The sequence below is a fragment of the Arvicanthis niloticus genome, chromosome 11, assembly GCF_011762505.2.
Source record: "Arvicanthis niloticus isolate mArvNil1 chromosome 11, mArvNil1.pat.X, whole genome shotgun sequence".
Classification (NCBI taxonomy): domain Eukaryota; kingdom Metazoa; phylum Chordata; class Mammalia; order Rodentia; family Muridae; genus Arvicanthis; species Arvicanthis niloticus.
In genome coordinates, this window is record NC_047668.1 from 26,417,262 (window position 1) to 26,439,008 (window position 21,747).

Genomic DNA, 21,747 nt, shown 5'->3' on the forward strand with positions numbered 1-21,747 from the left:
AAATATTCTAATGATGTAGTTTTCAAGGGACATCAACCTTAACCATGCTTTGTTAAAAAAACAAAACAAAACAAAAAACCAAAAAACTACCTACCCCTTCATCCAAAATTTCCTTAATGAACCCAAGTAAAGTATAAACAAAAATCACAATATTGATGAAAATGTTGACCTAATACATATAAACCACGTAAAGCCTAATATTGTACTCCCCCCATCCCCTTTTCTTTTCAAACCAAGTCTCATCATGTAGTTCTGGCTAGCCTGGAATTTCCTATGCAGACCAGGCTCGCCTCAAATTCACAGAGACACATCTGCCTCTGCCTCCCGACTGAAGAGCGTGCCAGCTTGCTCAGCTGTACTACTGGTTTTTATTTTCTGTTCTGAGTTTCTGCAAAAGTTTGGAAGAAAGATTACAAGATGTTAAAATGTACATTCTATAAATAAGGACACCACAAATACCTGAGCTAAGAATAGATGTGCTAATCACACGACAAGATTTTCACACACGAGTTAAAGGGCATATTACAACTCAGAAACAGTTACAAGTGAATCCACAGCTGAACTACTGGGATAGGAAAGGAAGAATGTAGTTGGCCGATCTATAGTAATCCTCGTTTATTTTTTTTTTCTGAAAGAGAAGTTTCATAAATTTTGATTGCTAAACTCTAATGGTCTCTCTCTTTCATAAAAGTCAGCATTTAAAGATATGAATATGCCAAGAAAAGGCTCCAAACTGTTTCATTTGCCTTTTTTTTTCCTCCAAAATCAATAAGTCCCAATAGTGAGGCTGGAATTAGGTTCTCCATCTGAACTCAGCTTTGCTATTAAAAACTTCATACTTATTTTAAAATATTCCTAGTAGAACAAAGGTCTGGTAGTAACATCGAAAGGGCAGGCAGGATACTCATCATGTGTAATTTCAATAATGTAGGTAAAAATATTGAGGGACTAAACTTAATATCACAGTTATTTTAGAAGATGAGACCCAATCTCAGCAGGTTGTTCTGACCACAGAGACTGGAAGCAAACACATAAAGCAGTCCCTGGCAACTTTCCCATCTATTTATTTATTTATTTATTTATTTATTTATTTATTATTATTTAGCATAACAATGCTCAAACCTCAGGCTTTGCATCTCTTAAGCACTTCTGATTTTCTCTATGTTATATTTACTTTTCTTTCAAATTGAATACCCAACCCCTTTTAAGTTTTGGTAACGTGCAAAAAATTCAAAGAACTCATATTCTTCCTAAACTAGCACATTTCTAAGGTGTTATGCTAAGGTCTTATTCTAAAGCACAGAAAAGGTTCTCACAGTGTTAGAGAAAAAATAAGAAGGCACTTAAGAGTCCTGTTTAATAAGGATTTGGAAGCACCTTAAGAGCCTTGTCCTCAAAGCCAGGGTAAACTATAAAACTCCCTTAGGGTTTGACAAACACTTCCAACTTCCTGCTGTTTGATCTGGCACTAGGAGACCATGAAACAATCTTCAGCTATGTATCTTATAACTGACAATATAGATCTTCTAATTTTTATTTTATCATTCATAAAATGAATACTTTATCAAGTGGTCACTAGTCATTAAGCATAGGACATCTTAAAATGTAACATTAAAACGTTAGTAGAATATGTATGTATTAGATAGTTTTAACGACTGAAGATCACCTTCTAGGAAAAAATATGCTCCATAGCCCTTCTTGTGGGTTTCACTGGATTTTTTTTTCCTTTTAATTATAACTGTTAGAAAATAAACCAGATATATCACAGAGATGGTGATTTAAAAAAATATGGCTAAATAAGCTAGTTATGAGAAGGTAACATTCAACCTTTAAAAGAGAAAAGAAAGGTGAAAAAATGGAGAAGCAATTCTCTGTGAAGTCGACAATACTGCTGTGTGCAAAGTCCCCAAAGGAAAAGATCCTGCCTGCTCTAGTTCTACTATGACCATGTGCAAATCCCCCAAAGGAAAGAAACATGATGGCTCTTGACCTCTGTCTCTCTGAGACCCTTGTTCTATTAGAAATATTTTGAAGTGTGTGTAAATTTTATAATGTGATTGAGTTCAAATGAAGATCTTAATTCCAGATCAACTATATTGGCACATGGTGGAGGGTAAGCAAGATCTTTGGAGGCCTATTTCATATAAGTACTAATGCCAGTCAATGAGAGCACCTTCCTCTCAATATCCCACAGAATCCATCCTGTTGCCATTATACTGGGTACAGTACTCTCAGAGGCTAGAAGAAGATGATGGATCCCTTGGAACTTGCTCAGAGCAAGAGAGAATTTTCAGGGGTATGTCCAACTACCAAACCATAAAATCTGTATTAGATCCTGTGAGGTATTTGCTCTGGGAAGTCACAAGGAAATCAATCTACTGAAATATTACCAACAACCCGGGTTATAAGATGTTAGGTATCCTTTAAGTATTATCATTTTGGACAGCCACAAATTTATGTCAGTAACATTGACACTACGCAAATACGGGCAGAACTGAAGAACATAGCAGTTCTGATATGTTAGAGCAACAACATGGTAGATGAATGTCCCAGTAAGAGTGAACAAAAGTAAGCAAAAGCAAAGCTCCCTTCCAAATTCTTTTATTTGTGCTGCTGAACAGGAGGCACCATTCACATTTAGGGCAGGTCTTGATGAGTCAAGTAATCAGATTAAGACAATTCCTAAGCAGCTTGCCTTTTGGTTGGTTCTAAATCCAGTAAAGTTGATACTAACATTAATCAGCATCATGTTTCCTGGGATCTGGAAAGGGGTTGGCCCTACCCGCTGGGCTCTAACATACAGAAGGACTAAGAAGCACAGGCTGGGTCTGCTGATTGTAACTGCTGGCTCAAAGATGTCCTAGTTTCAATTGGGGAAATGCTTTCACGTTTTTATTCCAAGGAAGTGCTTAGCCAACAGCTAAAAAGTATAGAGAAAACAGGACAGGACCAACACATCAATCAATGCTTGTCAAATGAAGAAACAATAGAGGCGTCCAAAATTATTTACTTTCATAGTCTTATCCAAAGTAAATATACTAGCTAAAGATGAGAGTTGGAGATGAATCCAGGCTAACCAGAGGATGACAACAACAGAATACTTCAATGTTTTCTTTTGACTGTTAATTTCCATTTTAAAATTCTGTTCTTGATTCTGATTCAGGATAGCAACATTTTCATCACACACACACACACACACACACACACACACACACACACAGAGGTTTATGTCAAAGTTTTGGGTTATATCTTTTAGTTTAGTGGTTTTATGTATGTATCCGTTCTAATAAATTTCATTACCTACTTTATGTTTTCATAACAGCAAGTACCAAAGAATCTACTGGCTCAGAGCTATTTCGTGTGTGTGTGTTGCATACTGATGGTGCTCAGAATATGCTACCCCAAAAGAAGAAATTTTAGTGGACTATTTTGAAAGACATGATGTACAAGAAGGTCATTCTAATCTTTCCAGGTTTTCTTCCATGAAATGGGTCAAAATTATGTTTCTTCATGACTGAGGAGAGCATACATGTCTTTGAAAGGGAAGTCCTTCCAAGCAGAACTTGATAAAAGTGATTTTGTAACTGCCACCCCACCCCCCTACCAGAGTTCATTGCCATGAGATTGGGAACTCTGCCGTGGTTTTCTATGACTATCCATTCTTCACTAACCTGCTGTGAAAACACCAAGGCGTGTCTACTTCCTCTGGACTTCGCATGCAGGTTTCCATGTCTGAACACACAAAACAAGTCTGAAAGATTTTCTTTTGTTAATCTTTCCTTAGTTACCAAAGGATCGTCAAGAAGTTAGGATGGGTGAAGAACAGTTACGTTTCCTATACTGCGGTAGCACACAGAAGTTAGGATGGGTGAAGAACAGTTACGTTTCCTATACTGCGGTAGCACACAGGACTACTTAGCTCTTCAACATTTTGTGTACCTTACAAATAGCAAATCCTAGTGATCATACGAAAGTTAGAGAATATAACTACTATACATAATAATGTTAAACTCTCTCAAGATGAGGTTGTTACTCTATCCAGGGTGTTCCCAAATCCCATCTCCACCCATCCTAAAAGAGGGGACTTCCGCCCCTAGACCAAGCAGAGAGGGGCCACCCAGAACCCCCTCTGACTGGTGATTTGAATTATTGCTTAGGCTGTGAGGTTGAGCACTGCAAGGGAATATAAATAAAAGTTAAAAATATGTTTCTGGGTTCCCTGAGGGACAAGCCTGACTGCATAGGGGTTGATGTCAAAAGTATCCCCTCTCCAGGAAAAAGACATTGGGATGGGTATGGCCCTCATGCATCACTGGACAATGACAGGAGGACAGGAGCCATTACAAGGTCCCCTTTAATTACTAGAGGTCAGGCCTCTATACACGTCTTGGCAAGATTAGAATCGCCATAGCCCTTCTATACTTGGAGAAGGGAGGAGATGTCAGGGGCAGCTTATACACTGAAGGCCTAAAAACCAGCCATAAGGCTAAAATCAGCAACAGGCCTTACTTACATGCCTGCTAACATGAAGTCTTGGGTCTCTATGGAAAAACACTGAAACAGATGTCTATAAGCTATTGTAAACAGGCAACTTTTGTGGAAATCTACCAGCCTGAGTAGTCATAGACCCTGTAAATAGGCAGCCTTGGCGGATAGTACCAAATTAGATAAGGACAAGTGAATCATAGGCAGAGTCATAGTGACCTGACCCCTGAACCTTCACCCAGCTGATACCCTGTTCTGAAAGATATCTGTACTCCCCTTGAACACCTATGCTCCTGTGTTATCCCCTTCCCCATATCCTGTATTTTTGTGTTTATAACCTCTGTGTTAAAAAGTAAAAATTATGATTTAATAATTTAAAAAATGATAAAAAAATAATGTTAAACTCTAGTCACTACTTCCATTAGATTATAATTTGAGGTCAGAGGATTTTTTTATCAATACTGCACATATTATTTAAAATAAATTTATTTGATTAGGGTACAATTTAATTTTATATTTAAAAAAATTTAATGTGTATGGAGTGATCTTTTGCCTACATGTATGTATATGTACCACATACATGCCTGGTGCCCACTGAGGCCAGAAGAGGGCACTAGATCCTTTGGAATTGGATGTACAGGGTTGGTGAGCTGCCATGAGTGTACCAGGAAGTGAACCTGGGACAGCAGTGAGTGCTCTTAACCACTGACCCATCTCTCCAGCCTCTTGAGTATTATATTTAGAATGAAAAGAAAAGGGAACCGGAAGGGATATGGCCACCACATGTGACAAAGCCTGGGTTTTCTTGTATTACAGAGGACATTGGGAACACTGTCAAACATTTAATAGGTTCTATATATCAGAAATATTATTGTACCAATGCTGAGTTCCTGATTTTGATATTATACACTGAATATCATAGTTAGAGGCAGAAAAACAGAGTCAGCAGTTTGTTCTCAAGTAGTTAACAAAAAAGCAATACAAATATGCAAGTGTGATACACTGTGTATATCTATATGTGTGTGTATGCATAGACATACATATGTACAAACATGCATGCAAGTCAGGAGCGAAGAGGCCAATATTAAGAATTTCAGCCACCCAGTACTGTTGAATCATGTGATTGTGTGCACATGTCTACATACTTGCTTTTGGGGAATACAGATAAAGTGAATGTAATAAAATGTCATCCAATGGGAAATGAGCCAGTCTTTGCATGACTCACTGCTTTGTAATTGAACTGAATTAATTGACTGTGAAACAAAGTTCAAAAGGATTAAACAGACAGGATGGTTTAATAATTAGGAAGTTCCAAAAATAAACAAAAAAGTAACACCCTATCATTTTAGCCAATAGGTGGTGCCATAAAGTACTACTTGAATCTTAGTGCTCTGAGAAAGCAATTTATAAACTCAGCATTCACCAGCCAGAGGCACCGATAAAAGTCCTAGGGTACTACATTACTTGCATGGTGGTGAATCAAATGAGTACACTGGTGTGCAGAGACACGACTGCCAACAGAAAAATGCAATCTAACACTACATTTGCAACAGCACCTAAGGAATGCTATTACAGCTCGCATAGAGCTGTACTGCTCTCCCTGAAAGGGTAGGCTCCTTATGTAACGATTCCCATGAGATCTCATGGGGTTAAAGTGTAGTTGGAGGGTAGAATTGCGCATGCTCATCTCTCAAAGGCAAAAAACAGAGATTCAAGAAATATATCTGATTAACAAAGAGGATATCTTTTTTATAAGCCAAGTGAGCAAGCTATACATGAATACACAAATGATAGGAAACACTGTTTTCTGTTACTATATACTGTTACAAAACGTTCTGTTACTATATACTGAAGTATGCTCAGTGAGTTTTACATTGGTACGTGTGTGTGTGTGTGTGTATACACATGTGCAAGTGCACAGAGTTGTGTCCGAATGTGGAGGTTTACATTTGTATGTGTGCATGTGTGTATGTGTGTGAGTGTGTGTATGTGTGCAAGTGTGTGTGTGTGTGCATACACGCATGTGCAAGTGCACAGAGATGTGTCTGAATGTGGAGTTTACATTTGTATGTGTGCGTGCGTGTGTGTGTGCATGCACACATGTGCATGTGCACAGAGATGTGTCCGAATACGGAGGTTACAGGACAACTTGAAGGAGTTGCTTGTTTCCTTCTACCATGTGAGCTTTGAGAATCCAACTGAGATCATCAAGCTTGGCAGCAAGTTCTTTCCTCACCGAGCTACCTCACCAGCCCTGCCAGTGACTTTTATAGACTTAAGTCTTACCAACAAATTTGCCTAAGTACATAACACAGGCTCGGTCTAATTCCGCATTCCTGGACTTCAATGTCATCTCCCAGAAGTGACATTTATAATGATCATTTCTGTTCAGCAAACTCAAATCTGGCTTATTTTTAATGAATATTTTCAGAATTTCAAATATTTTCAAATATTTGTCCTTAAATTAATACATTTAAAATCTAACACAACTATTAAAATTTCAAATTACTTAATTTAAGTATAGTTATATTAACTTAATTTTTTAAACCAATAAACGTTTAAATGGATCACTCATTATTTTCTCCTAGTTTCTAAATGCAACAGATAAAGTGGCTCGTCTTCCTTTCAAGGAAGTCTTAGGCTAGAAGAAAAATGCCAGTTACCTAGATGAACCCATTTTCCTATCACACAGACAAGATGACAGCACCAGGAATGAGAAGCGTATCCATGGAGCAGAAAGGCCTACTTTCTGTTGGTAGAATTGTCTCAAGAGCAAGTTTAAAGTTATTTTTTTTTCTTCCTCTCTTCCCCCCTCCACACCCCCAGAACTAATGGTCAAGGAATAGAAGGGAGTGAAAACAGGGAAAAGAGCAGTCTTTTATAGAACAAACTCTATTTCTCTTCCTGACTCAACACTTTCTAGTAATCTGTTTATATCATCATTATCATCATCATCCACCAGCCCAGCTCATCTCACTGGCCCCTCATATTTACTCATTGCCCTTGCAACCTGCCACACAAAATAAATAAACACACACACACACACACACACACCCCACCATCATCATCACCAACACCACCACCACCACCAACAACAACATAAAAAACAAAGCATAGAAAACATCTCTTTGCAGACGCTATAGTGTGTCACAGTGTGTCATACTATATATCCCTCTGTCCATACATCTTTACGTGCTAATGTCAGTGCAATGAGTCATTGGTCTGGTCTGAGATTTCTGGCTTCTGTGACATCATCAGTATCGGGTCCTTATCAGGACTCCTCCCAGTTATTCTGTTGTGGCCTCATGTAAGTCACTCAAGTGCTTCCTATTCAGTAATGAAGTTGAGTGGACCAAACATTTCTAGTGGGGCTTGTAATTCCTTCTCCTCAAGGAGGCAACATAGATCAAGGTAACAGTAGTGAACACTCACCAAGATGGAAGGGAAGTTCTTTGCTGGAAAGTTTGAAGGTCTTTGTTTTAAAAGGATCCTTCTGAGCGTTTACTCAGTGGAAGTACTGTGCAGTCCTGAGGCTTGGGGCTGGCAGGCCTCAGTTTGAAAGGGCTAGAAAGGACCAGGTAGTGATCAGAGGAGTCCACATCAAACAGATGTTGGCTGTTGTAAGAGCTGAATGGGACTGGGACTTGAAGGAGATGCATGGGAGGGTGGGTGTCCTAAGGACAGGAGAGTCAGCAAAGCTTTATAGCAGAAACCAGGTACAACCAGCAGCTGCTGAGTGGCCAAGAAATTCAAATGTCCCACTAGACAACAAAGTGAGATGGCCCTCACCACAGGGATAGGACCTTTTTCTATGAGGTACCGTGTTACAATGGAGGCTCTCATTCTCCACACAGGTAGTAGCAACTGTGGTTTGTATTTATGTTGTTGTCGGTTTGTTTATTTGTCTCTTTGTTTACAGTGCAATGGTTCTCAATAGAAAAGGGAAGACCAGCACTCAGGTGGTTTGTGTCTCATTTTCTGGTAGAGTTTCACTTAGGGATCCAGGAAGATGAAGTGATGCAGTCAGTAATGTTGATAAAGGAAATACAGTATGTGGAGCACTGCCCCAGTGTGCAGCCCCTCCTTATGGAATTAACAGATGTAGTCACCAGGACAACAATGATTCCATTAAGAGTAATCAGAAAGAGATGTTAGCTAACAAATCTGCAGAGAAAAGTGGGAAGAAACAAAGTGTAGGAGAGGTTGGGTTGTTTTTCAAAGACTCAATATATCAGTAAGACAACAGTATTATTATAAAAAACAAATAAACAAAAACCCTAACCTTTTCAAGGAATTAAATAAGGATCTATGATTTAAAAAAAAAAATGGACCCAGGATACTTGTGAGGAAAATGTAATGTTTAGTGGACAGCTGTGCCCTTCCCCCACACTGCCAACCTATCTAGGTTGAGCAGACCAGAACATGCTGTTTACCACTAGAGATCCGAATAACAAAGGACTTGGGAAGCTGCCTGCATTGGAGACCTGCAGTCTGCCACAGGAGTTGAGCTGAATAGACTGCCTGCTGAGCTAGCCTTGACAACTTCGGACTAATATCTCCTGGCCAAGCCCCTGGGCTGAACCGAGAAGAGACTCTGGAGGGTGGGGCTTCCCCTTTATATGTGAAAGCAAATTATTAAATTTCAGGCCTTGATCAGAGAACTTTGTCTTGGCCTCATCTCTTCTCGCCCTCCGTCCTCTTTCATTCCCAGCCCCCCTTTCAGGTGAACCCACTTGACTTGTGACCGCAGGCGGCTACAGACAGCGGCTTCAAAGGGAACAACTATAAGATATGATATATTCTATAACACATTGCTGCTCATATAATTTATGGAGGTATTTGGTTATTGTAGTCTCTGAATAAGCACACATACATCTTCTCTATGAATACATCCACAGTCAGCATCACTCTCCTCCACAGTCCACTTCCTTATGTGAACTGTATGTTGGTTACCCAGTATACAATTATATTATTGTCCACTGCCATAGAATGACGCATGTTTTTATTGCACTTTAATGTCTAGTTTCCACTTACTACTGGAAAACCCGACCATGTTTATAGTTTAGTTTTTGGCTTATAGTAAAAACCTGAAGGCCTCAAGATATGGTAACAGAGAACAAATCCAGATCCTCTGCTGTTTCAAATGAGTGGAAAGAATTTTTTTATAAAGAGAATTATATTTGCAAACCTATCATCATTTAAGGAAATGCTAAAAAAAAAAATGCTTACTGGGTGTTTTTACACATCAAAGAACAAGAACAAAAAAACAAACAAAAAGCCCAGTGGTGTGACCATTTCTAACACAGATGAATGGAGGGTCAGATGTGAAACATGTGGGGAAAGCCAGCCAGCTGAATACACCCACCTGCATTGGAGCCAGTCAAGTTATAGCGCGCATTCAGCTTTTTGATGATGTTCTCGTGGATCTGGTACCACTCACTCTCTGTATTACACCTATGAAAACACAACCACTCGGTTAGGCTCTAACACACAAGTTCAAGCCCCAGGTGTGACAGCACACCTCTCTCGGCTATAACCATGAGAATATGCTGTTCTCCTAGGAGTCCCCAGTGCCTGCCCATGAGGCTTACTTAGCACAGGCAAGAATGCTCAACTTGGCAGTGGCTACCAACCTACCTTAAGTCACCAAGTGGAAGGTGTTGAAGACAAAGAATGCAATACACAAGATTCAAACTTATACTATTAAATGAGTTATGTTGGGGTGGCAAGTTGATCCCTCTCTTTGCGCTTTGCTTTCCTCATCTGTTAAACTTAAATAATTAACATATTATATACTGAATAAACATGGGCTTATAGTAAATGGGCATGAGCATATAGTAAATGCTCAATAAATAAAGATTCTTCATAGAAAGTTTCTACCCTCTGTAACATGACTAGGTCTGGCTAAAGTCAAAATGTAACCAAGTAAGCAAACTTAAGTTGATGCTAACACAGCTTATATAGTGAAAGCCTGCCAAGATTTATCAGTAGGCAATTTTCCAAGTCTCAGAGAAATGGTATTACTCTATTGCTTTTCTCCTCTGACCTGCCTCTACCTCTTTGCTTTTTGTTTGTTTGTTTGATTTTTGGGGGGAGTGCTAGGGATTGGAACTAGGGCCGTGTACATCCTAGACAAGTGTTTTATCACCCAATGCTATATAGCTCTAGCCTTTGCTTTTAGTTCTTGTTATTTACTAACTCATGGTACCTTTGCATGGTGTGGTTACCAGCTGAACTATCAGGGTTCTTAAGGAATGCATATAGGATGTTTATCTGAGTACCACAGAATACTTGGAGCATAGTAAAGCCTAAAAACTATCAGTTGCATAGATGGATGGAAGAATAGGGGGATGGATGGATAGTGGATAGGTGTCTCACTGACTAGTAACATTAGGAGCAACTCCTAAGCTCATAGACATTTGTGTCTGCTGGTCTGTTTTACTGCTATAACTTCTCTAATTGATAGCAGAGAACAGTATTAGCTTACCTATGTACATATCATCATGGGCCTTCAAGGATAAATATGATGGGGGTTGTTGTCAGGACAGCTAATGGTGGGATACCAAACTAAGCTTTGGCTCTCAGAAGACAGTAAAATCTACATGAAAAACCATTCCTCCTGTCTAGTTACGAGAGGTCAAATTCCAATTAGTACATTTCAATTTCCTTCTCTCTGCCCAGCGAGGAAGAAAGGAAGACAACTGGTTTGCTTGCTGAAAGACTCTAGAATTCATGTTTTGACCTAAAACAACCTCCAAGTAAAATCAATGCTCCTGAGCAGGTAACTGAAATATCCAGCATCAGACATGGTATTTGTTAACTTTTTCTTTTTATTTTCTTTGTCCTAGATGGAGGTAAGGATTCAGTCACTAGAAGAATTAGAATTTCTTCAGGTCTTCCAAATAAATTCCAACTATCATTTAAAAAGCCTTACTACTACTGTCAGAGATGGCTTTCATTGATTTGTATTTTTCTCTTGGAACTGTCTCACAATTTGCTGAGTCGACAGTAGAAAGAATAACCAATAACAATTTTCTTTTTAAGATACAGCAGACAATAAAAAACCTACAAAGAGCAGCACAATTTACCTTTAAAATGGACTTTTTCAAAGCTGGTTGCATAATCAAGGGTGGCTCCTATCACTGTCAGGCCCTTAGTCTTTCCAATAGTGAGATAAATACAAAACTGTCACCATACCTGGAAAGACTATGCTAAGAAATGATAAGACTATGTTTTCGAAGGATGTTGGCTTTCTTTAGTAATGCCATGTTCCATCATGCTTGCACTACTAGACAGTGGCACAAAATAACATCCACAACAATAGAAGCAGATGAGCTCAGAGCTCAGGTTCCAGAGTCAGACATATTTTGACCCCTTTCCTTAGTACCTGGGTGACACAGGTAAATTAGTTAACGCTCAGTCTCCTGTGCAAACTGGCCCAAAAACCATCTGCTTCATGCATCTGCTGTGAAGAAGTGACATAGCACATGTGACGTTCTGGATCCTTTGCACACAGTATACAATCCAAGGACAGAGGGCTAATAGTCCCTGTGATCTTAACTAAGTCATAGTTTAGGGCTGTAAGTAGTATTTAGGAAAAATATGACAGTGGCTTTCATCAAAACCATTTATAATGAGGGCTGCCATGATAAAAAAGCATAACAAGTTCTATTACCCACTAGTTTTAAGATGTTTTCAAGCCTAAAAAGAAGGTCATAGGTTTAACCTTCTGAGAATGGATAAAAACATCTCTGGTCCCCAACCAGAGGCTACAGACAACCTAATCTGTTTGTCAACTAATTACTGAATGTGGTACAGAGGCACACACTGGGTAGAAAGTAGAACAATCCATGAACCCCTGCAGCTGTGGTCACAAAGCAATTTTATGACCAAATATTGGCAAAGGGCCAGTTACTATCTCCACAAAAACAAAAACAAAACAACCCACAGAAACAAGAAAAACATACTGCTATATGCTATAAGTAGCAACTCAAGTTTGCTCACGGCACTGGCCCACAATGTAGTCAATGAACCCAAAAGTGAATGCTCTAGTGGACCATGGCAGTGCCCATCAGATCTTCCCTACCAAGCCTGTGGACCGATGTGTCAGGGTGGGCTGATGTAGACACATGTTCACATCATCATCTTAGAAACCATTTACCTTAGAACTTGGACAAGACGGAGTTTAACTGTGCCCAACCCCAATACAACATTAAAATCTTAAGCCCCACGATCTTGGAATGTGACCTTATTTCAAAAGAGGGTCTTCAAGAGAGAATCAAGTTATAATGGGGTCACTGGGGTAAGCTTCAATACGATATGATTGTGTCCTGACAAAGAGAGAAATAGACACTAAGATCGATGTGTACCAGAAAGAGGGGTACGTGAAGATGAAGGAAAAGGTCAATGCAATGAATGTATCAATGGGTATGTATGCCAGGAGACAGGCATAGAACAGATCTCCCCACAGTCTTTGTCCATACTGTGACCTCAGACTTCAGTCTTTCAGAACTAACTGGAAAATAATAAACTCTGCTGTATAAGCCAGCTTACTCATATATGTCATTAAAGCAGTTCTGGTCAATTGACTCAGTAATCACCTGTGCTTCCCCCTCTTAGTTTTAAAAATAATAGAGTTTTGCCTTCTAAGAACAAACTAATTGTGTAAAAGTAAGGACGTGCTGCTATGGTGTTTATAAACTGGCGGAGATATCTCTCTATGCAGACGATCTTCCTAAATCAATAAACTGCATTCATATATATGCTGATTCATAGTTCCTCTGACTGAGGGTTTATAAGGGTTTTGACAAATGACTCAAGCCCATGTTTTCTCCTGTTGCTCAGTTATCCATCTAAAGCCCATCCACCCAGGCAGGATTCTCAGGCACCCTGCCATGATGGCCATCCCACCTCAGGCATGTTTCTTACATGTATACTTTCAGGACCAGGTCATCCTTTGTCTCGCCCGTGAGAAGGTCTGCAATGCTAAGAACTGCACAGCCAAACGGTCGCCTGTATTGAACACTGCAGGCATTCTTTTTCTCTCCTGCTCCCATTCGACCTGTCCATGTAATAAGAAAACATGACCCATGAAGATGTGAGCAGATGCTTCTTAGATGCAGACACAGGTACAAGAAAGGCCATAGGTGACGAAATAAGGGCTGGGAAGGAAGACTTCTCTTCTCGTCTAATCATCTAACTATCCAACCCTGAGTGAGTGCCTTAAACTCTGAGCATGAACAGAACATGAGAAGCAGGCACCAACATGAAGAGTGAAGCAGAGCTCACTTATGGGGAGCATCTTCTTATTCTGATGCATCATGAAAGCATCCAAGGAGGTGCAAAACATTAAGAACAGTCATGGTGCCCATTTAGTTTTTACCTTAATAATTACCTATTCAAAAAAAAACATTTAAAAAATTTCAACTTTGGTTGGATGTCTTAGGACATGACTGTAGCCCCAGTATTTGGAGTGCTTAGACAAGCTTCCAAGGTTACACCACCTAGCAAGATCCTGTCTCAAAATCTAAACACAAGGTTCACATCCGGAAGGAATCAGTTGGAGACTGAATATAACAAGTAGAAATGATCAAATGCATTCATCCCTGCCTTGGGACATAGGTGCTCACAACTCAGACCAGCTCTGATAGTTCTAGGGTAGTTCTAACAGTTAAAAACTTTTAGTTCTCTTAAAAATTTCAAGGATGTGTTTTCTTTTCTTTTCTTTCTTTTAAAGATTGTGTGTGTGTGTGTGTGTGTGTGTGTGTGTGTGTGTGTGTGTGTGTGTGTGTGTGTGTTTTCCTGGCATATCTACCTGTGTATTACAAGGTTGTAGTGCTCCCAGAGACCAGAACAAGGCACTGGATGTCTTGAAACTGGAGTTATAAACAGTTGTGAGCTACTCGGGTCCTCTGGAAGTTAAGTGCTCTTAACCACTGAATTATCTCTCCAGTACTCTTGTTGAATATTTTAATATATGCCATGGCAACAGTGCTGTGTGTTCGTTCTCATTCTCGTTCTCCTCTCTCTCTCTCTCTCTCTCTCTCTCTCTCTCTCTCTCTCTCTTTCTCTCTCTCTCTCTGAGGCAGGTATCTGTGTTTACTTAAACCTGGTTTTCTGGGAACTCACTGTGTAGAACAGGCTTGCCTCAAACACGAGGATACACCTGTCTCTGCCTCTGGTGAGGTGGGAATAAAGGCATGTGCCACCAGCAGCTGGCTGGCACGTTGGAATTTAACTATCAATTTTTCTTTTTGTAGGTAAGCAGAGAGCATGCTGGAGCTGAAATACTATGAAGGAAGGTAGAAGGAAATCAGTAAATTTGAATGTGGAGCCCCAAGAGATCCATATTCTATTTTCCATGTGAGCAGCAATCTACAGTGTATGAACGTACATCTAGCACTTGCCTAGTCTAATGTTAAATAGGAGGGGAAGATGGCAATATCTGATTGGGTGTTCATCAGTAGGTCTTTACTTACTATCCATCTTCCTCTCGTACATGCACTATAGAGAATGAGGCAAGTGCTGTGGGGGAGGGGACTGAGAAGCCCTGCTTTTACTGGAGAAGACCCTGAGCAGAGCTTTGTGATTCTCAGATTCCAGTTGCCCTCCCCTTCTTGTCTATGAACCCACAGTTTGAGATTCTCTTTCTGGGCTAGGTGGGCAAACAGAATTTCAGAGACTAAAGCTTTGATGCAATCAATACCAGAAGGATTGGATGCTTGTCTTGCTGCTCCCAACTGTAAGGCTAATGATAAGAATTCAGTTCTGGTTGGTTTCTAGGAAATTCCTCTATGTAGGAAGGAAAATAAAATAGCGACCAACTAGCTAAACCCCAAAAGGGAAGCACAGAGGGTGGTGGAGCCGAGTAGCAGGATGAGCAGCAGTTCAGAAAAGAACTTCTCCCTTTGCTTCCTTCCTCCTCTTTCCAAATCAAAGACTTGCTTATAAAGTCCCAGAACCAAGGAGTTGCTTTTGCTTTTGGCAGCCAGTGAGGGTCACTATGCCCTTTTCCCAGTAAAGCAGGTACAAGGGACATTCTATAAAAAGCAAGAAGCATCTGTCCTTGACAGATAATAATCTCTTTAATTTCCCTGCATCAAGAACACTGCCAGATAAGTCTTAACCTTTCTCAAGTGTTTTACTTTAGTTTCAATTCTCATTAGTTTCTAACTATGGAACAAATAACTATTGTTTTAGAAGGATTTGTTTGACCAATAGGGTGTAGGAATAGGTAGGTAATTCCTACTTCAGTATTTATTTTAATAAGGTATAGTCATGAAAATCTTGAGAGATTTAAAAAAAAAAAAGGACAATTATTAACAAAATACTCTGTATTTGAAAGGATGCCCCAGGATCTTACAATACCAACATAGGTGTCATCATCGGCAATGATTTTGTGTTGAAGACCACGAATCCCAAGGGCACATGCTATGATGATTATTATCTTACCAGAGCAAACTGATAGATAAGATCTAGAAAGCTTTGCTTCCTCCCTCAATGAGTTAGAAGATTATATATAGACTTGACCAATATTTACACAAATATACTATCTAAAACACATTATGAATTAACAACTGGCTGTAAATTAAAATGTAAAAAAAAAAAAAACTAAGAAAAAAACAAAATATAAAACAAACCTTTGTTTTATTTTATTTATTTTAAGTAGATAGCAGCATATCACCCTTTCTGTTATTTTAAATGAGTCTTTCTAATTACTTTCTCACATGCCCATCCGTTTAATGAAAAGTTAAAGATGCGCACGGACACAGGCCTCGGTGTACATCAGCAGTCACAATACCTAAGAGTTGAAGCAGGGAGATCAGGAGCTGGAGGCCAGTTTGGGCTACACAGTGAGTTTTAGATGTATATGATCTAAAAATGAGAGAAACTTTGCTCCTAAAAGCTGATTTTATGGTATAAGAGACTGGGATTGAAAGAAAAATACATGTTTGGATCAATAAAGCACAACATAGTATTTAACCATTTATATTGGAAAAGATGAAAATTCTACTTGAGGGTGAGATCAAGGGGGCCAGAGAATAATTCTAAACCTCTTAGCTTCTTGGATTCAAATCTGATTCCACACAGAGATCCCTTGGGTATCACTCCCAACGTTCACAAGTCTGAACTTACCAATTCGGATAATGTGCACGGTAATATAGATGTCCTTCCTGAGTTCACTGCTCCCCAAGTCCTACCAGGAAACAAAGCCTGGTTATTTTAGAGTTCCTATGCTGTGCAGCAAAGCTCAAGAGCTCTCTCCATTCTCCCACAAACAAGGACGAAGATACACATAGACATGGATTACACATAGCAATGGAATGCTTGGGGCACAAGGATTATGTTCAAACCCAGGTCTAAATAAGACACTGCTGCTGATTAGTCTGTATAAAAGAAACACTTAGGCTTAAAGACCATTGCTGATCAAATCTCCTACTCACCCATTTTAAACACTTAAGAAGCATGGGTTAGATAGCCAGTGCCATGCTAGGCCCAGGTATCCCAGTATCTTAGGGCCACCAGTATTCTAAAAGGTGTGTTAACCAGAATAAAAACCACAGGAAAGGAAGCAAGGCAACTGTGATTGCTGTTAATCAGAATCAGAATCCCAACCACCATTGCAATCTGTGAGTTATCTGTGTCACTTACGCAGAGTCATGAGTTTCTTTATCAATACCTCAATTCTTCTAAGCAATAAACACAGGACCCCACTTACCACAAAGAGAGAACAGTGTCTTTCGGGCTTATCCGGAGCTTTGGGAAGCCCATTTCTATTCAGCCTCAAGAAAAATCTCTCACTGTAAGAGAAAGACAGTTGAACACTTAGAAAATTATTTCATAGTTAGCCTTTACTAATTGTTCATCATCTGAAAGGTCAGCACTGGAGAGCACTGAATACAACAAGTATGTGCTTCCTTTCTGACAGAAGGGGCAAAGCGGTATCGGCATAAATGCAGATGCAAAAACCCTTTACAGCAACAGGCTGGCTCCCTGGCAGTACCATCACTGCTATTATTCCAAACAGTAGAAACCAACAAATGACTTGAGATAGCAAAGCCCAATCCTTCCTGTGATTACACCTAAGATGTTTTAATGATTCAAATCATATTGCTTAACATAAGGACCAAAAAAAAAAGGGGGGGGTGTCTTTTTAGTTCTTGGTCTTCTGTGTTTATTCTTCAAAACACAGCAAAAATTTCAATTGATGAAACTTGAATTTATTTGGGTCTACAGATAAACAGAAGATCTCAAACTCTTCACTGAGCCTGTATTTGATAATACAGTATAACTCAGGTTTATAGCAAACACAAAGGATTCACTCTCAATCAGCTAGTAATTTAAGGCCATAAATGATTGTGGATACCATCCAGAGTCAAGGTAATTTATAGAACACTTATTTACGTTCAAAAATTACAATAATTGTCTTGCCTACCCAAGAAATACCAATGCATCCACTATTTCTAGCTTTAATCTCACTGGATTTCAATATCTGGTGGAAGAATCAAATAACTGGCTGCCGCAGGCAGAGAACACAAAACCAATATCCATTGAATATGAAATGATCACATGATGTGGTCTTGGCTACTGCAGGGTTAGCCTAGGAGAGAATCAGGGAGACGTGGTGCTTGACATCAGCAAAGGCTCAGACCCTACCACGTCTGCACATGATATGCACCACTATATCCTTCCCTTAAGTAACAGTTCTACTATTCAAATACCACAATGGGGCAAATGAGGACCACAAACAGATCTCTATGGAAGAGAGTCTGGGTTTCAAATTATGAAGACCCTACAACCCTTCTCTTTTGTGATATAGATCGAGATGGATACATTCAAAAGGTTCAGCTGCCTGGCTAACCTCATCGTTTTCTCGTATTATGTCTATTCTTGACCTCTCATATGAGAGGGCAACCAGCACACATTTCTACCAGGTCATTTCCATTCCTCTTAGCCCAGCTTCTTCCACAGAGAACGGGGCTGATACAGTGTGAATGGGACGAAGAGAAATTGCTGCAACGTTTCAACTGAAACTACAATTCCCAAATGAGTTTGAAATGCATGCTGGGAAGAACAAATGTGACTAAGCCTGCATCTTGAACTCAGTCTTCTCCAATGCTCAGTTATGATAGTTTCCTTTCAAAAAGACGATACACTTTCTTCATGGTGAAAGCAAATTCATTATTATTTCAAACTTGAGATATGATGAAAGGAAGTACATGCAGACTTATCTCGCAACAAGGGAATTACAGCTCAAATAGTCACATTACTGGTCAATACTTTGAGAAATCGTCATTTACCTGTATTCTGCTAAGACCTTTATTTGGCCTGACTCATTTAACACTCATCCTGCCCTCAAGAAGTATGCACTGTTATACTACCTATTTAGCTTACAAGCAGAGTAAAATTAAAGTTTTGTCCAAGATCAAAACATAAGTGAGGAAGATACTCTACCTTTATGTTTGTGGAAAATCTTCACCCCTCACTGGAATACTATAGTTAAATTATTGTTTGGTTCTACACAAATATTGAGCAAAGAGTCCCTTAGTATGTGGAGAAATAGACAGGTATGGTGTTGAACACTTGTGAGGCTGAGGCCAGAAGACTGCCATGAGTTTGAGGACAGCCTGGGCTACATAATGAAGCCTGTCTTGAAAATTCTCCAAGAAGAAGGCACAGTCATCTGTGTGTCTGGTATATTCACGTGGCACTAATGTTAAACAGGACCCAGAGGTTTTAAACTAACTTACACCATGCCTTCCCCGTGCCACCAGGAAAGAAGGAAGCATTAATTTTGGTTTGTTTAGCAGGCTGCAAATGAGTTCTTAGTTGAAATTTGTTCCCTGACAAGTTAGTTTGTTTTTCTCAAGGAAAATATGACTAGGGACATAAATTCTACTGAAAACAAAGACAAGGCTCCTCAGATTTAAGAATTTGATTTTATTTAGTCAAAACTGCTAAGGTTTAAGCAATCTTAAGGTTTACATGATGATGTCACTTGGTTTCTCACTGATCTATCCTTGATGTGCAATTACTAATTATAATACTTTAGCACACAATGCAAGCAGTACAAGTGCCCTCCCCTAGTCTGTGTGGTGGATAGTGTGTCACATGCCAGAATGCGAATGGCCTTTCCTATGAAGTTCCTCTTTATCTTCCCTGAAACACGAGAAAATATCACATTATCTTATGATTTATCTATTGAAAAATAAATAAAACTACTACGAAAATATCAGACATTTTACATATTAAAACCTCAACTTTAATACTGTTATTAAAAAATATTCAATATCTGTAAGTTTCATCAGTATTTGGATAAAAAAAATCTAAAGGATTCTGTTTCAGAAAGAGATTCTTTTTACCCTGTCACTATTTAATTTTACCGGTCTAGACAGAATCCTGATTATGCAAGTATTACACTATATCATATCCTGCTCCAGAAAGAACATCAATACATACTAAGCCAGCAACATATCCTTCAGCTTAAGCATGCCTTAGAGGGAAGATAAAAATAGGTTCAAATGGATACTATGAAGCAATAAGTCATTTGCAATTTATTAAAAACCAGACAAAATCTCCATGTCCAATAAAAGATAGTCTATTCATTTATGACATGGTGCTGTTTTACAAAATCAGTTTCCTTTCAGCTTTAGTGATACAGTGACTACTTACTCGGCAAATAGTTTTAGAAAAAAAAAAAAAAAACAAAACCAAAACGGCCTTCAGTAATGCAATTCAGAGTCTTTGAACTATAATTCCCTACTCTCACATTTAGAGATTATCATAACATATGTTTTCTGAGCCAGGATAGAAACCAAACAAGCCAAAGCCAGTTCGTTCTAGCACATCTGACAGTGTCGAGACAGTCTCATATAAAGGTTATTGGCCACACAAATGGATTTCTGCCACGCTGTCTCAGGCAAGCTTCTACTGTAATTCTCTAGGAAGTGTGAGAGAAGAATGATTAGTAGTTTGTAAACTCATAAGCATCTCATTAGAAGATGAGCATGCCTCGTGAAGGAACTTCCATTCCTTTCTGCCTCAGAAGTTTGGGTGTCAAACTTATTAAAGTACGAGCAACTAGAATATAGGTTTATAGTTAGCAACATATACACCTTCAGCTTCTACCAGTGATGTGGCAGTTCTTGATTAGACTAAACAACCTTTAGTTTATTTGGATTTTGTTGTTTTGTTTTTTTTTTTTCAAGACAGGGTTTTTCTGTGTAACTGCCCTGGCTGTCCTAAAACTTGCTTTGTAGATCAGGCTGGCCTCAAACCCACAGAGATTTGCCTCTGCCTCTTGAGTGTTGGGATTAATAGCATCCACCACCATGCCTGGCAAGCTAAGCAACCTTCTAAGGCAAAACAAAACTAAAAACAAAGAAAATTAAAGCTGGAAGCTTTAATCACTTCCCAACATTTCCTTTTTCCCTAAAAGGCTTGGGAAGTAAATTTACAGTAGGAATGCATATAGAATTTTCTAGCAACAGTTCAATTGATGGTACTTCATGACCAGTTGTCAAGAGTTACCTTCATGACCAATTAGTGCATGGTAGCTCTGAATTCTGCATCACTTCACTTACTCCTGTCCTCATGTACATTCTATATCTTTATTACACTAATTGAGATAAAGAAAACATAGTGTGATATAGTGTTTAAAAGGTAAACATAATTCAAAAAATAATAATAAAAATTCTACAATGACATGTTTTCTAATGCTTTCTTCCTAAAAACAAAAGAATATGTCAGGAATACTGGAAATAATACCAGAAATACTGGATGATATATTATAAGTAGAGAAAAAAATCATTATTTGACTTAATATGTGCTGCTGTATTCTCCTCGAGCAAGAACTTCACTACCGGGGAAATTTAAAATCACCTGAATTCTATATGCAAGCCATTATAAACTATGACTATAAATTCTATCGACTTAATTCTTTCCTTGGAAATAAAGAACAAACCATAGTTATTTATTATTTACAATCTACCTTCTAACAAGGATATGAAAAAAAAAAAACCAAGACAATGAAGGAGGAGTATAAATAAGCATCCATGGCAGGTGCTTGAAGAAAAGTAATGAAGGAAACTATGTACTTTGTGCCAGACTCTATAATTTAGGCTTTACAAAGATTTCATTTAATTCCCACAACTGCACTGCAGGATAAGAAGCATTGCCATCCCTGTCTGATACATGAGAGAGCTGGGCCCTGAGAAATGGGACAAGCTGTCCAATGGTTCATGGATAGTCAAGGATGGAGCA

General features: G+C 39.0%; 1 protein-coding gene across 4 annotated transcripts in view; it reads right to left on the reverse strand.

Moving 5' to 3' along the window:
- Dock4 (dedicator of cytokinesis 4) overlaps window positions 1-21,747 on the reverse strand; it is a 400,837-nt gene that overhangs the window by 160,056 nt on the left and 219,034 nt on the right. For all 4 annotated transcript variants that reach the window (XM_076941952.1, XM_076941953.1, XM_034514331.2 and 1 more), the window contains exons 9-12: window positions 17,204-17,285; window positions 16,621-16,681; window positions 13,414-13,546; window positions 9,851-9,939 (exon numbers count right to left, since the gene is read on the reverse strand). In XM_076941952.1, coding sequence (XP_076798067.1) covers window positions 9,851-9,939; window positions 13,414-13,546; window positions 16,621-16,681; window positions 17,204-17,285 — 365 coding nt within the window. The remainder of the gene's footprint in view (window positions 1-9,850; window positions 9,940-13,413; window positions 13,547-16,620; window positions 16,682-17,203; window positions 17,286-21,747) is intronic.